At 41.9% G+C, this 16,056-nt stretch overlaps 1 protein-coding gene across 6 annotated transcripts in view; it reads left to right on the forward strand.

Moving 5' to 3' along the window:
* ADAM22 (ADAM metallopeptidase domain 22) overlaps positions 1-16,056 on the forward strand; it is a 491,004-nt gene that overhangs the window by 398,363 nt on the left and 76,585 nt on the right. For all 6 annotated transcript variants that reach the window (XM_082259181.1, XM_082259183.1, XM_082259185.1 and 3 more), the window contains exons 19-22: positions 2,232-2,282; positions 3,696-3,759; positions 7,309-7,414; positions 14,356-14,472. In XM_082259181.1, coding sequence (XP_082115307.1) covers positions 2,232-2,282; positions 3,696-3,759; positions 7,309-7,414; positions 14,356-14,472 — 338 coding nt within the window. The remainder of the gene's footprint in view (positions 1-2,231; positions 2,283-3,695; positions 3,760-7,308; positions 7,415-14,355; positions 14,473-16,056) is intronic.

Below are 16,056 nucleotides of genomic sequence, written 5' to 3' on the forward strand. Positions count from 1 at the left end.
GAGGAACATGTGTTCTGTTATGGGGATATGGAGAGGAGCATGTGTTCTGTTATGGGGATATGGAGAGGAGCATGTGTTCTGTTATGGGGATATGGAGAGGAGCATGTGTTCTGTTATGGGGATATGGAGAGGAGCATGCGTTCTGTTATGGGGATATGGAGAGGAACATGTGTTCTGTTATGGGGATATGGAAAGGAGTATGTGTTCTGTAGTCTTAACACACATATCTCGTCTTAGGGTGACAATGCTGCTTCTCTATACACACAGTACATGAGTGAGTGGTATCACCCTAGGACAGGAAGTATGTTATTGGCAGGATCATTAGGTGAAAATAAAGAAGAAAGAGTCTGTAAAAAAAAAAACAAATGCAGCCATCACATCTGAAGACTGATGAGATCCAATACATTACATGTTTTTTCCTTAGGTTTAGATGCAGTTTAAGGTTACTTGCACACAGTACTGATGTTTGAACATCAGTATTCCTGGCCAAAATTTGTTGCATTTATTTTGTTCTTTTTTGCAACATTTTTGTATATTTGCATGCATTTTTGCATGTACATGAGTAAAATAAAATCTAGTTCCCAAAATGTAGTTTTACCCTCTTCAAATTAACATTTTACACAAGCATGCGTGTATTTGCACTCATATGCACATAAGGCTACGTTCACATCTTGGCGTTGCTATTTACAGGTGTTTTTTAGGCGTTTTTTCAGGCGTTTTTATGGGCGTTTTTTCCAGGCGTTTTACAGGCTTTTTTACAGGCGTTTTTAGGTTGACAAGTGACAAATGGGAAAAAATAAAAACACCTGTAATCTGCCCAAAAAGAAGCTCATGTACTTTTTTGAGCGTTGGGCGTTTTGCTTAAAACATCAAAGCGCTCAGATGTGAACAGGGGCCATTGAAATGAATAGGATTTGTCTTGTTGGGCGTTTTTGAGCTAATCCCAGAGCAGAAAAACTCCCCAAAACACCTACATGTGAACGGAGCCTTAGTGTAAAGAATACTAACTAGAAACTCAGATTTCTGTATTTATTTATTTTTACTCCTCTATACACAGTGCATGTTTACACACCTATGTGTACAGACACATTAAGAACAATGGGCTGCATTTAGATCCGGTTAAAAAAAATGTCTGTATGCCTAAAAATGCTGAGTTTTTAGGCAGCAGTACAAGAGGACTTAGACCCGGTTCACACTTCTGCGTGTGCCGGGTTCGCATGTCATGTCGGAGCGCACTGCTCCGACATGACATGCGATCAGCTGTGCGGTGCGAGTTTAGCCATACAGTTTGTATGGCTAAATTCGAACCGCACCCGCAGCAAAGACGCACAGGAGGCATTTTTGCTGCCGCATCAGGATCGGATCGCACAGCGGTTCACACTTGTGCGATCCGATCCTGTGGGAACTGCACGATCGCACTGCGATATGCGATCAAACTGGGGGTGTCGTTAAGATTACATTGACACCCCCAGCGGATCGCATATGGCAGTGTGAACTGCCGGGGGTGCGTGTGCGATGCGGGAACAGGCTGCGAATTCGCAGCCTTCCCGCATCGCAATAGTGTGAACCGAGCCTAAAAAAAAAATTCTTGTTTTTTTTTTCCTAAACATTGTTATGTATAATTGCTAAACAAGTGTCAGTCTGAAGCAAGCTAGAGTTTAATGTAAAAAGAAAACTTACATTTATCTGCATTGCAGCTATGACAACAGTCTCCTGGTTATAGACAGGATTTCCCAGGACACCTCTGCCTTGCACTTGGCTTGCTGCATGTTCCAGAAGCCTGTACAGAGCTTGAGGTCAAATTACAAGCAACATGTAGAAAGGAATATGGTAATGCCCTTTAGGATTTTAGGGATGCCAGGGGTGCAGCGTTTCTTAATACACCTCCAAGACTGACCGTGTGATTATGACAGAGCCTTCTGCTTATTTTAAAAGGTTTCGACAAGTGCATTGAAATGCCATAGGCAAATTTCTTAATATGGGGAATGTACTTTGCTTCTGGCACTGTTCACTGAATAAGACCCACGGTGGGCCTCAGTTACACGTCTTCTGATAGAACAATATGTATTGCCCACAGCAAATAATGGCTTCCTTTTTATATTTCTAGTTGGAAAACAAAATTGTATGGGCAATACAGGCCATCCTTCTTTATAGTTGAATTGAATATGAATTCCATTGTCTAGCTATAGAGACTACGTTATTGATAAAGGCTTGTTTTATATTTCTTTTAGTGTCCTCCAAATATACATAAACTGGATGGGTATCCATGTGAAGATAAGGAGGTAATGTATACATGAAAAAACACTTTACAACACATCTGTTAGCTTGATGTTTAATAAAGCTATGTCTCTCCTCTTCCCATCCTTCTTCTTCCTCTTTCTCATCTCTCCTCTACTATGTCTTCTTCATCTTCTTTCCCTCGTACTTTCCTCTATCCTCCTTTCTCTTTCCCTTTTCGCTCCCTCTTCCATCCTTCCCTTCTCTCTTCATCTGTCCTATTCTTTCCTCTCCCACCCTCTTCTCTTCTTTCTGCTCCCTTCCCTTCACCACTCTCCCCTTTATTCTTTCTGCTCCTTTCCCCCTTCTTCCCTTTACCACTGCCCCCCTCTTTTTTCTCTTTCCTTCCCCCTCCCTTCCTTCAGCACTGCCCACGTCTCCTTTCTCCTCCCTTCCCCCTCCTTCCCTTCACCACTCTCCCCCTCTTGTTTCTGCTTCCTTCCCCCTCCTTCCCTTCACCACTCTCCCCCCTCTTCTTTCTGCTCCCTTCCCCCTCCTTTCTTTCACTACTGCCCCCCTCTTTTTTCTTTTTCCTTCCCCCTCCCTTCCTTCACCACTGCCCACGTCTCCTTTCTGTTTCCTTCCCCCTCCTTTCCTTCATCCCTCTCCCCCTCTTCTTTCTGCTCCCTTCCCCCTCCTTCCCTTCACCACTCTCCCCCTCTTCTTTCTGCTCCCTTCCCCCTCCTTCCCTTCACCACTCTCCCCCTCTTCTTTCTGTTTCCTTCCCCCTCCTTTCCTTCATCCCTCTCCCCTTCTTCTTTCTGCTTCCTTCCCCCTCCTTCCCTTCACCACTCTCCCCCCCTTCTTTCTGCTCCCTTCCCCCTCCTTTCCTTCACCACTCTCCCCCTCTACTTTCTGCTCCATTCCCTCTCATTCCCTTCACCACTGTCCCTCTCTTTTTTCTGCTCCCTTCCCCCTCCTTTCCTTCACCACTCTCCCCCTCTACTTTCTGCTACCTTCCCCCTCCTTTCCTTCACCACTCTCCCCCTCTACTTTCTGCTCCCTTCCCCCTCCTTTCCTTCACCAGTGTCTCCCTCCTTTTTTCTGCTCCCTTTCCCCTCCTTCCCTTCACCACTCCCCCCTCTTTTTTCTGCTGCCTTCCCCCTCCTTCCCTTCATCACTCCTCCCCCCCCCTCTTCTTTTCTTCTCTCACTTCCCATTCCTTCTGCACTCCTCTCCTCTTTCTCTCCTCCCTCTTTTGTCTGCCCTCTTCTTTCCTTTCTTACCTCCTCTTTCCTACCTATTCCCCTGTTTCCTTCTTTTTTTTGCTCTGCGTTTCCCCTCCCCTACTTTGTATTTTCATTTCCCCCCTGTTCCATTTCCATTACCTACCCTTTGCTTCTGTGTGCTTTCTCTGTCTTTTACCTGATCTTACTAACTTACTCTCTGCCCCCCGCTCTCATCTCTTACCATTCTAGGGCCTTTGCTTTGGAGGAAGGTGTAAAACTAGAGACAGACAGTGCAAGTATATCTGGGGTGACAGTAAGTATATAGAAAAATGTTGTTAGTCATTAACCACTTAGCAAGCGCCATATAGCAGCTTTATTGCTACAGGGTGGCAGCTGTGTGCCAGATCAGGTGTATATATATATATGTGATTCCGGGCTTCCGTCTGCAGGGGGCGCACATTCGCCACCAGTGGGCCGCTTATGCTGTGAAAATTCACCGCAAAAACCGATCTGCGGGTCCCGGGGACTCTACTCTGGCACCCGCCGATCCTGTGTTAAAAACCCAGAACCGGGATCTGCCTATGTAAACAAGGCAGATCCCGGTTCTGACTGGAGGGGATGGCATGGCTCCTGTGTCTCTGCAAAGCAGGGACTAGAATCCATGTCTTCCCTTAGTAAAAGCAGCACACATAGTAAACACAAACACTGGTTAGGCACACATTAACCCTTTGATTCCCCCTAGATGTTAAAAATAAATATCCCATAGTTTGTAGACGCTCTAACATTCATGTAAACCAATCAATAGACGCTTTTGGGGATTTTATTTACCAAAAATATGTAGCAGAATACAGTACCTATTGGCCAAAATTTATGAAGAAATTTAATTTTATAATTTTTTTATTGGATATGTTTTATAACAGAAAGAAAAACATTTTTTTTTTAATTTGTCAGTCTTTTTTTGTTTATAGCACAAAAAATGAAAACACAGAGGTGATCAAATACCACCAAAAGAGAGCTCTATTTGTGCAAAAAAAAAAAAAAAATGACATACATTTTTTTGAGTACAGTGTCGCACAACCATGTTTCAGTTAAAGTAACGCAGTGCCGTATCATAAAAAATGGCCCGGTCATTAACCACTTTAAGACCGGAAGGATTTGCCCCCTTTCTGACCAGGCCCTATTTTGCAATTCGGCACTGCGTTATTTTAATGGACAATTGCGCGGTCATGCGACACTGTTCCCAAATAAAATTGATGTCCTTTTTTCTCACAAATAGAGTTTCTTTTGGTGGTATTTGATCACCTGTGCGATTTTTATTTTTCGCGCTATAAACAAAAAAAGAGAGACAATTTTGAAAAAAAGAACAATATTTTTCACATTCTGCTATATGACATTCTCAAAAAAAAATGTAAAAATCAAAATTTTTTAACATTTTAGGCCAATTTGTTTTCTGCTACATATTTTTGGTAAAAAAAAAAAAAATCGCAATAAGCGTAGTTTGATTGGTTTGCGCAAAAGTTATTGCGTCTACTAACTACGGGAAAGATTTATGTCATTTTTATTGTTTTTCTTTTTTTTTTTTACTAGATAATGGCGGCGATTAGCGATTTTTTTGCGGGACTGCGACATTGCAGCGGACAGATCAGACCCCTAACTGACATTTTTGACACTTTTGGGGGGATCAGTGATATTACTACAGTAATCAGTGCTAAAAATATGAACTGTTACTATAATAATGCCAATGGCAGGGAAGGGGTTAACCCTGTGGGTGATCAAGGGGTTAAATGTGAGCCTAGGGGAGTGATTCTAACTATGGGGGGGGGGGCGTGGCTTCTGAAATCACCATAGAGACATGTGATCCTATATAGAAGGATCACATGGGCTCTATGATCATTTCAGGGAGAATAACAGTCGGCTGTGTTTACAACAGCTGCCAGTCCTTCTCTCTCAGTGAAGAACGATCGCGGGTGTCAGGCAGTATTCGGAGTTGCCTGACACGTGCATCAGCTTGCCCCCGGCGGCGTGCGTCACCCCCTAGCTTCCCACACGCGACGTAGGTCTGCGTTGGCTTGCGCAGGAGAGCCACCCTGCCAAAGTAAAAAGGCAGCGGGTGGTCGGGAAGTGCTTAAGGGGGGGGGGTAAATCTTCAGGAGGTCAAATGGTTAAATATTACTCTTGACGACATAATAGTAATAATGAAATAAGTAGATTAGAGATTTAACTTAATGTGGATGTAAACCCTCACATATACCCAGTGAAGTGAACAGCTTCAGATGATACACAGAGATGAAACAAATCTCCCTATATAAGTTTTATTTGCATGTCTGCTGTCTTCAGCTTTATATGCTGTTTAGAAAGTATACATCGTGTTTGATTTTTTTCTTCCTGTTTCAGCTGTGGGAGTGGCGTCTTGGCATACACTGTGTGACAGCTGATTGGAGGAAAGGCACACACTCTCCCTCCACATAGGCAGAGCAAGGAAGGAATGTGCAGAGCTGTGCTGTGAATAGACCAGCTCTCTGTTAATCTATTTATAGCACCCTCCCCGACACAAATTTACAGCTGCTTTTATTTCCTGTCTCGGCGAACTTGTCAGAAGTTTTCATGCTGATAACAGAGCAACGGAGCAGCATATAAACACTGGACTTAGGGCTTTGGAGAGAGGTCAAATTTAATGAATCGGGTTTACATCCACTTTAAAGCCTCATGCACACTGGTTTATTGTAAAACGCTGTTTCTCCTGCCAGGAGAAAATCAGCATTAGAAACTCACCATGCTGTGTTTTTTTCAAACCAGGTTAGGTTAGTTTAGCAGTGTTTGGCGTTTGGGCATTTATTAATTTCATTGGCCAGAATTTTAATTAATTCTAGCCATTGAAATAATTAAAAGCTCAATTGCTAAACATTACTAGCGCTTTGGCGCGTTTAGCATTTTTTATGCCCAACGGCTCCTCTCCTGAATGTTATTTGCGGTCAGGAGAAGGAGCTTTGCCTCTAAACTCTGCAGCTCCTAAACTCCTCTAAAAGCCTTACTGTGCATGAGCTTTTTATGAGGCATGTTCAGGGGCTTAGGCAAAACAAGCCAAAAGCCCCAAAAACATCAGTTTAGGAGCAGCAATGTGCATGAGGCCTTAGGGCTCTTTCACGCGGACGTTCCGTATGTCCGTAAATCACCCCATCCGTTTGCGGGTGATATACGGACATAATGCTTGTCTATGGGATTGTGGATGTCAGTGGATGACCATCCGCTGACATCCAATTTGTGTCTTTTCAGTTCTGTTCCATTTTTTGAAACGGAACAGAACCCTATTTTTCTTCCGTTTAAAAAAACGGAACTGATGCAAAATCGGATGTCAGCGGTGTCATCCGCTGACATCCGCAATCCCCATAGACATACATTATGTCTGTATATCATCCGCAAACGGATGGGATGATATGTGGACATATTGAGCGGATGACACAAGTGTCACCCGTGTCCGTGAAAAAAAAAAGTGCCGCAGCGGAGATAAAAAACTGAGCGGCCGTGTGAAAGAGCCCTTAGGAGAATCTTTATTTTCCCTTATTTATACTTTTGTCCTTTGTATCAAAAAAGTGAAACATACCTGTAAATATAATTTGTAGCTTCCTTTACATATTATTTAGTTTCTACTTTTTCTTTATCTTCTTTGCATTAAAATGTTCTTGACTGCTGATAAAAATAAAAGATTAATCCTGTCTTGTTACTATAGGTAGCAGCTCTACAGTATTCTTTGCACTAGTTTTTAAAACCTGTCTCTAGTTCTTGTTTAATTTGTGTATAAGATACATCACTTTACTGTATCTAGTAGCTGTTGGCAGCCATTTGTTTCTATTATATCTTCCAGAAGTGGCAGCTGCAGACAGGTATTGCTATGAGAAACTGAACATCGAAGGCACTGAAAAAGGCAATTGTGGGAAAAATAAAGAAACCTACATACAGTGCAGCAAACAGTAAGTAGGGTTTCCTGTGACTTTGCTCTACTTTAATTAATCTTATGTGACCGAGTGTCAAGAGTCAGCAGCAAAGATGACCAGATCTGGGTGGCTACACTCAGGACCAGACTATAAATGGCTTAACACTTTTTATCCGGGCCAATTCTGACACTTCACTCCTACATGTAAAAATCTACTCTTTTTTGTGCTAGAAAATTACTTTGAACCCCCCAAACGCTTTTCATATATATATATATATATATATATATATATATATATATATATATATATAATTTTTTTTTAGCAGAGACCCTAGAGAATAAAATAGTGATTGTTGCAGTGTATGTCTGTATTTGCACAGCGGTTTTTTAAAAGCTATTTTTTTTGGAAAAAATACACGTACATTAATTTTAAAAAAATTAACCACAAAAGTAAACCCAATTGTTTTGTATAATGTGAAAGATGATGTTACGCTGAGTAAATAGATACCTAACGTGTCTTGCTTTAAAATTGCATCTGCCCTTGGAATGGTGGAAAACGGTGCTTAAAATTCTCCATAGGCATGGTTTTAATCGCCTTTACAGGTTACCAGTTTAGAGGTATGCAGGAGTTCTGGTGCTAGAATTGTTGCTCTTGCTCTAATGTTTGTGACGATACACCGTTGCAATCACCGTTTACATACATGTGCGGGAGTAATGTTTGCGTTCGAATTTGAGCATAAGCACGGGGGGATGGGGGTGCTTTATTTTTTATATTATTATTATTATTATTATTAATAATTTTATACAAAACTATTTTTTATACTTTTTTTGGGAATAACTTTATTACTATCACAAGGGATGAACAACATCCCTTGTGACAGCATTGGCCGTGACAGGTCCTCTTTATGGAGAGATCTGGGGGTCTATCAGGCCCCAGATCTCTCCTCTGGTCTCCTTTGCAGCTGATCAAACACAGATTGGTCTGATCGGCCAGGTAAACAAAGAGGCGGAACGGGAAGTGGCAACATACTCATCGCTTTCTGTTTCCGGGGTCACAGAGAGAGAAGAGAGAGAAAAATAACATCTGTTCCGCTCTTTTTGTTCCATGCAGCAGATGCCACTGGTCGCATCGCTCATGACCTCTGCGATCGGACGGTAGAGCCTGGGAGTGGCAGCGGCGAGAGGGAGGTGGGACCCCCTTTCTCCACCCGCAGAAGTGATCGAGTTGCTATTCCACTCTAATTATTTCTGTTACAAAGGGTATCGCTGGCTAAAAAATTCAATATCAAATACCTAACTATAATACAATATATACAAAATGAGGAACACAGAAAGGCAGGGAAAACTGAAGGTGCATGGAGCAAATGGGATAGAGGAACCGAAACTGAGGTCAGACACAAGGGGACCAGGAAATAGGTAACAGGGTACAGGATTCAGGACAGGATCAGATCTATGGCAAACAGAGTCAGGCAGCAGCAAATCACTAGAGCAAGAGACACCAATATGGGGAGGACCTAAATACCCTCCCAACAGCCAGCATCAGGTGGAAACTGATTACTGGGGTCTGCTGGCTGCTGGGATACACCCACTGGTGAACACCAGAACTACAACTCTCTGTCCAGGGTACCAAAGTGCCACCAGCAGGTGATCCAGGTTCTGACACAGTGGGGGAGATTTACTAAAACTGGTGCACACAGAATCTGGTGCATCTGTGCATTATAGCAAATCAGCTTCTAACTTCAGCTTGTTCAATTAAGCTTTGACAATAAAACCTGGAAGCTGATTGGCTACTATGCACAGCTACACCAGTTTTAGTAAATCTCCCCATGTGTTTAAGCTTAAAGTGAGTCTATACTGACAAGTTACCTTCAACTATGATTTTTGTTTAGTTTTTAGATACAGTGTGTAAGGGTTATCAGGTTTTTATCGTTGTCTGTTGGGTAGATACTGTCTCACTTTCCTTTTGACTGACTGCTCAGAAAATGATAAGAAATTCCTCATGAAACACAGAGCGACACATCACTGTGCCGTACATAGCCTGTGCAGAAAATATTCCAGTATAATATAAATTTTAGACACTATAACTTTCACACAAATTAAATAATATACACTTACTGGGATTTTTGTTTTTACCATAGACACTTAGCAGAATACATTTTGGCGAAAATTTATTAGGAGATTTGATTTTTTTAACTTTTTATGGGAAATGTTTTGTAGCAGAAAGCAAAAAAAAATTGGATTTTTGACTTACCGTAAAATCCATTTCTCTGATGTTCATTGATGGAAACAGCTCCTGATATTCTTAACCATTGGGTTATACTGCCCCCTACAGGAGTAGGACACTTGGCAGAAAAAATGTCTGGCTATGCCTATGGGCAGTCCCATGGGATATACTCCCTCTCTCTTCTATTGGTACTTAGTTTTGTTACAAGCAGTGTCAGAGAAAATACAACTCCACAGAGGGGTGGGTGCTGTGTCTGTCAATGAACATCAGAGAAATGGATTTTACAGTAAGTCAAAAATCCCATTTTCTCTTTCAGTCATTGACGGACACAGCTCCTGATCTTCTTGACCCTTGGGTTTATGCTGCCCCCTACAGGAGTAGGATACTAGGCAGAAAAAAGTCTGACTACGCCTATAGGGCAGTCCCAGGGGGTATACTCCCTCTCTCTGCTATAGGTATTCAGTTTTTTTCTGCCTAGTCAGGAGTAAGGACCTAGTTCCCTGCTGGGATCTCTGATCCTAGCATTTTTTCCTCTGCTTACTTTGTCACAGAAGGTAGCTTTCTTGGTGGCTATTACTTCTGTGCGCAGAGTGTCAGAGTTGGCTGCATTGTTTTGTCATTCACCTTACCTGGTGGTTCAAAGAGATGAAGTGGTGCTTCGTCCCTGCCAGTCGTTCCTTCATAAGGTCATGAATGGTTTCCATTTACATAAAGACATTGTGTTGCCTTCTTTGTATCCTAAGCCTAAGCAAAATTGTCAGTCTTTTTTTATTTATTTAATAATAAAAAAATAAAAATGAGATCATCAAATACCACCAAAAGAAAGCTCTATTTGTGTGGAATAAATTTTGTTTGGGTACAGTATTGCATGACTGCGCAATTGTCAGTTAAAGTAGCACAGTGCTGCGTAGCAAAAAATGGCATGGTCATGAAGGGGTTAAAACCTTCCAGAGCTGAAGTAGTTAAACTTATTTAAGTGGTGTGGCACCTGTGAACTACTGTGGTAAATGCTAAAATGACACTACTCTTGTTTTTACTATAGGCCCATAGTAAAAAATTAGTGATCGACCGATATCGTTTTTTTAATGCCGATACCGATATTTTGGTAATCGGATATTGGTATCGCCCAATATCGGCGATATTTTCGGGCATGTAAAATAATAATAATTTTTTTTTTTTTTCATGCAGGTACTCTTGAGGAGGGATCCGGGGGTCTAAAAGACCTTTAAACCCCTCCACGGCACTGAAAAGCATTCAAAACGCCAAGTTTGACTGTTTTGAATGCTGTCAGTTTTTTTAATATGGCGCCAAGTACCCGAAAGTGATGTCATGACATCACTTCCGGGTTGTTTGCATGGAGACCCGATCAGAACCAAATGTGGCTTTGATCGGTTCTTCGGCGGCCGTGCAGGTAGGATGCCCGGGTGAGCCGCGGAATCCGGCGGGAGGGGAGGGCGTCCCCTCCCGCTCCTTGTAATGACAGCCGAGCGGCTTCTCAGCCGCATCGGTTGTCATTACAAGACAGCCGACCGTCGGCTATGGACATCACTCCGGTAAAAAGCACTTTCCGAAATATCGGCAATATCGGTAACCTCAGGGGCCAATTCCGATATATCGGGGAAAGTGCATATCGGCCCCCGATATATCGGTGGTGCCGATAATCGGTCGATCCCTTGTAAAAATACATCATTACTTTGCCATTAAATACTGGTGTTATGGCTGCCAGTATCATTTTTTACTATGGGCAATTCTGCATCGGATAACAGTGATCCCGCAGGCGAATTCACAGCAGAATCACTTTTAGAGGTGGAGGGAGAGGTGCCCCCCCCCCTCCCGCCACTTTGCTTCCCGGTTGTTTCCAGGCTTACCAGAGCCACTGGTAAAGCTCAGAAACGATCTGATGCGGCCGTTTGCTGGGCAGGAAGTCGAATAAGGACAAGATGGCCCCCACTCGGCACTATGCCCTTGGAGGAACGGAGAGAACTCTGACAACACTTCCAGTTCTCTGGCCAATACAAATCAATTTTTTTTTTTTTTTTTAAAGTCAGAATGCCAAAAAGTGTTTTTTTTTTTTTTTTTGCTTTTGCTTTTAAAGGTAAATGAAAGATCTGGGGTATATGACCCCAAATCTCTAAATAAAGAGGACTTTTCATGCTTATTTCTATTACAGGGGATGTTTACATTCCTTGTAATAGAAATTAAGTGATCGAAAAAAAAAATTAAGGGAACGTGTAAAAATAAAAAGTACATTAAATAAGAAATAATGAAAATGTTAAGCGCTCCATCCCTCTTTGCTCGCATGCAGAAGCGAAACTCATACATAAGTCGCACCCGCATATGTAAACGGTGTTCAAATCACACATGGGTGATATCACCACGATTGTTAGTGTGAGAGCAATAATTCCAGCACAAGTAACCTTTAAAATTTTTGAAGTGTCGCTTATGGAGATTTTTAAGTACCATCGTTTTTTGCTGTTCCACGAGTGGGCGCAATTTTAACCGCCCGCCGCATATATACTGGGAGCGATCCCGGAGTTCGTAAACACAGAAGACCGTTGACTTTTCTCTCGAATCAATACAGAGCGCCTGTAATCCTTCTATTTAGGAATACAGGTCTCTGTGTTGATTCCACAAGCCCATCCCCCTCACAGTTAGAAAACACCCCCTAGGCATACATTTAACCCTTTGATCGCCCCTGGGTTAACCCCCTTCCCTGCCAGTGTCATTGTTACAGTAACAGTGCATATTGTTAGCACTGATTACGTTAGTAATGTCACTGGTCCCCCCAAAAATGTCAGTTAGGGGTCTGATCTGTCCGCCGCAATCTTGCAGTCCCGCTAAAAATCGCTGATCACCACCAATACTAGTAAAAAATAAATAAATAAATAAAACTTGCATAAATCTTTCCCCTAGTTTGTAGACGCGATAACTTTTGCGCAAACTAATAAAAATACGCCGCTTATTTGGAGTTTTATTTTACCAAAAATATGTAGCAGAATACAAATTGACCTAAAATGATGAAAAAATTTGATTTTTAAATTTTTTTATTGGGAATGTTATATAGCAGAAAGTAAAAAATATTGTTTTATTTTTTTTTCAGAATTGTCGCTCTTTTTTTGTTTATAGCGCAAAAACAAAAAATTGCACAGGTGATCAAATACCACCAAAAGAAGCTCTATTTAAAGGAAAATAAGGACATACATCTTATTTGGGTACAGCATCGCACGCCCGCGCAATTGTCTGTTAAAATAACGCAGTGCCGATTAGCAAAAAATGGCCTGATCATTAAGGGGGAAAATCTTCCGGTCCAGAAGTGGTTAAAGCATGACATGTTAGGTGTCTATTTACTCTGTGTAACATCATCTTTTACATTATATAAAAAATTGGGGTGATTATTGTGTTTTCTTTTTTTTTTTAATTCATTAAAGTTTATTTTTTCCAAAAAAAAAATTGTGTTTGAAAGACCGCTGCGCAAATACAGTCTAACATAAAATATTGCAAAGATCGCCATTTTATTCTCTAGGGTCTTTGCTAAAAAATATTTAGGGGTTATAAGTCATTTTCTAGCAAAAAATACTAATTTAAACTTGTAAACAAAAAGCTTCAGAAAAGGCCTGGTCAGGTTAAATACAGTTCGTTTATTACAAATACCCACCTAATAATGCAGGCTACTCTAACCTTTCTATTGTATTTCATAGCTGCATGCATAAAGGCAGCCTGGAAATGATACTGACTTATGAGCAAAGGGCAAGCAATCAGTCCTCATTATGCAAGTGTCTGTTTTTGAACCTTGCATTTGAACTGTGATTTTACAATCTTCATTATGGATGTTGGGTTTATTATGGATGCGGAAACCTTACGAGCGGACCTGAACAAAATAATGGGGTGGGCAACTACATGGCAGATGAGGTTTAATGTTGAAAAATGTAAAGTAATGCACTTGGGCGTCAGAAAAACGAAAGCAAGCTACTCACTATGGGGGGAACCTCTGGGTGAGTCTAGGATGGAAAAGGACCTGGGGGTCCTAGTGGACAACAGGCTTGGCAGTGGCATGCAATGCCAAGCTGCTGCAAGCAAAGCGAACAGAATACTGGGATGTATAAGAAAGGGGATTCACTCCAGAAATAAAGAGATTATTCTCCCAATCTACAAGACTCTGGTCCGGCCACATCTGGAGTATGCTGTCCAGTTCTGGGCACCGGTCCTCAGGAAGGATGTGCTGGAATTGGAAAGAGTCCAGAGAAGGGCAACAAAAATAATTAGGGGAATGGAGGACATCAGCTATGAGGAAAGACTACAAGCATTGAAATTATTCTCTCTGGAGAAGAGACGTTCGAGAGGGGATATGATATCAATGTACAAATACTGTACTGGTGATGACCCTAGCATAGGGAACAAACTATTCAGAGAAAGGGAATACAGTAAGACACGGGGCCACTTACTAAAACTAGAGGAAAAAAGGTTTAACCTTAAAATACGTAAGGGGTTCTTTACTGTCAGAGCAGTAAGGATGTGGAATTCTCTTCCACAAGCAGTCGTATCAGCAGGGAGCATCGATAGTTTCAAAAAACTATTAGATGGGCACCTTAAAGACCACAACATACAGGGGTATACAATGTACGGTTAACAGCAAACACACACATCATAGGTTGAACTGGATGGACTGATGTCTTTTTTCAACCTCACAAACTATGTAACTATGTAATAAAGTGAATACCATAATCTATCTCTAACCTCTATACATGTCTTTACAGGGATGTCCTATGTGGTTATCTGTTATGTACTGACACTTCGAATGTGCCAAGGCTGGGTGAGCTGGAATCTCTTACATCAGCCTCTCTCTTGCATCAAGGAAGACTTTTAAACTGCAGGTGAATGGTCGTTATATTTTGTGTCACCCCACATTCTCTAACCTGGCCATACTCAGAGCAAATTTCAGCTGGTTCCTAATGAGTTGGCTGAAATTCATGTCATGGGTTGCCCTGTTGTCACCTCCCAACATTCTATGATCTGAAAATTGAAAGAACTGGCCAGAAAATTGTTGTCCAAATAGTGGTTTCATCCAGTCAGATGCAGGCACTGTTTGGGTGTTCTGACAGCAATGGGTGCTGACTGTTAGAATACAGTAGTAGGTAGGAAAGATGTCTAAATCCAAGCTGTATAGTGTGCATGTGGATATTGTAAAGTGTCATAGGTGTGCACAGCCTATTGCATTAGGGTGTGCACCTCAAAGCTCAAACACATATGTGTGTGTCCATGTGTTTATATACTGACATTGTCAGTAGAGCTGTGGACGATGTCAGTAGGGCAGAGTTTGGTGTCAGTAAGGCAGTGGATGGTGCCAGTAGTTTTTATCTTTATTATTTTGCTTTTTTTGATACTTTTACAATTTCATTTTTTGAAATTATTTTTAACAAATTGTTTAGGAGCCCCGTTAGGGGGCTTTGGTGAAATATCAGAGGTTTAAACAGGGGAAATCTGCGCCCAGGCACACCTGGCACACCCTGTGCGCACACCTATGTAAAGTGTATGCCCATCAAATAATAAAATGCACTCGCAAAATATAGACACCGCTTATCTGTGGCCCCCGACACTCCTCCTTGCGAAGTCCAGAAGCCTCTGGTTTTGGCCAGTGACAGGGGTTAGCACCTTGTGCACCGTAAGAGGTTCCCAGACTTCACACAGAGGACAGCTTCTTGGCCACAGATACCTGAAGTCCAGGAACCTTCTACTGTACTTGAGATGCTAACTCCTGCCACTGTCCACGGCTGGAGGTTCCTGGACTTCACACAGAGGATTTTCTGATTCTGGGTCACAGACGTAGGGTTTCCACCTCATCCCTTTAACTCCCTGGCGGTATGATTCTTTCGGATTTTAGGTGCTGAAAGCGGTACCATTATTTTGCATGTAATTCTTGAGAATGAGCAGCCCAAACCAACTATTTACATTTTTTTTTTACTGTGCGTCCTTCTTTATAACATCTTGGGTATGATAAAGTTTGAAACACAAAATCATAAATTTTAATATAATAAAAAACTATAAATAAGTTAAGTATGTATGTATGTATATATATTTATATATATATATATATATATATATACATAAAAAGTACAGTAAAACTGCAGGAAAGGGCACTGGGGGGCAATGTAATGTGAATTTATTTTATTTTGAATGGTATCAGTGTGTTTGGTGTGTTTTACATTTGAATTTGCCGCCGGTTCCACCCCCCTGCGAATGTCACGTTGCAGGAGACGGAAGCCGGGGCACGGAGAGGATCAGGAGGAAGATCCGCCGCCGCATACCGCTCGCATACATCGCTGGATCCCGGTGACAAGGTAAGTAACCTCTTTTACAGGATCCAGCGATGCTTCTGGCAGTACCCCGAGTGTGGCTCGGGGTTACCGCTTTTGGCTCTGAAATGTAACACCGAGCCACGCTCGGGAATACCGCTAAGG

The sequence above is a fragment of the Pelophylax lessonae genome (genome assembly GCF_965119305.1).
Source record: "Pelophylax lessonae genome assembly, chromosome: 5".
NCBI lineage: Eukaryota > Metazoa > Chordata > Amphibia > Anura > Ranidae > Pelophylax > Pelophylax lessonae.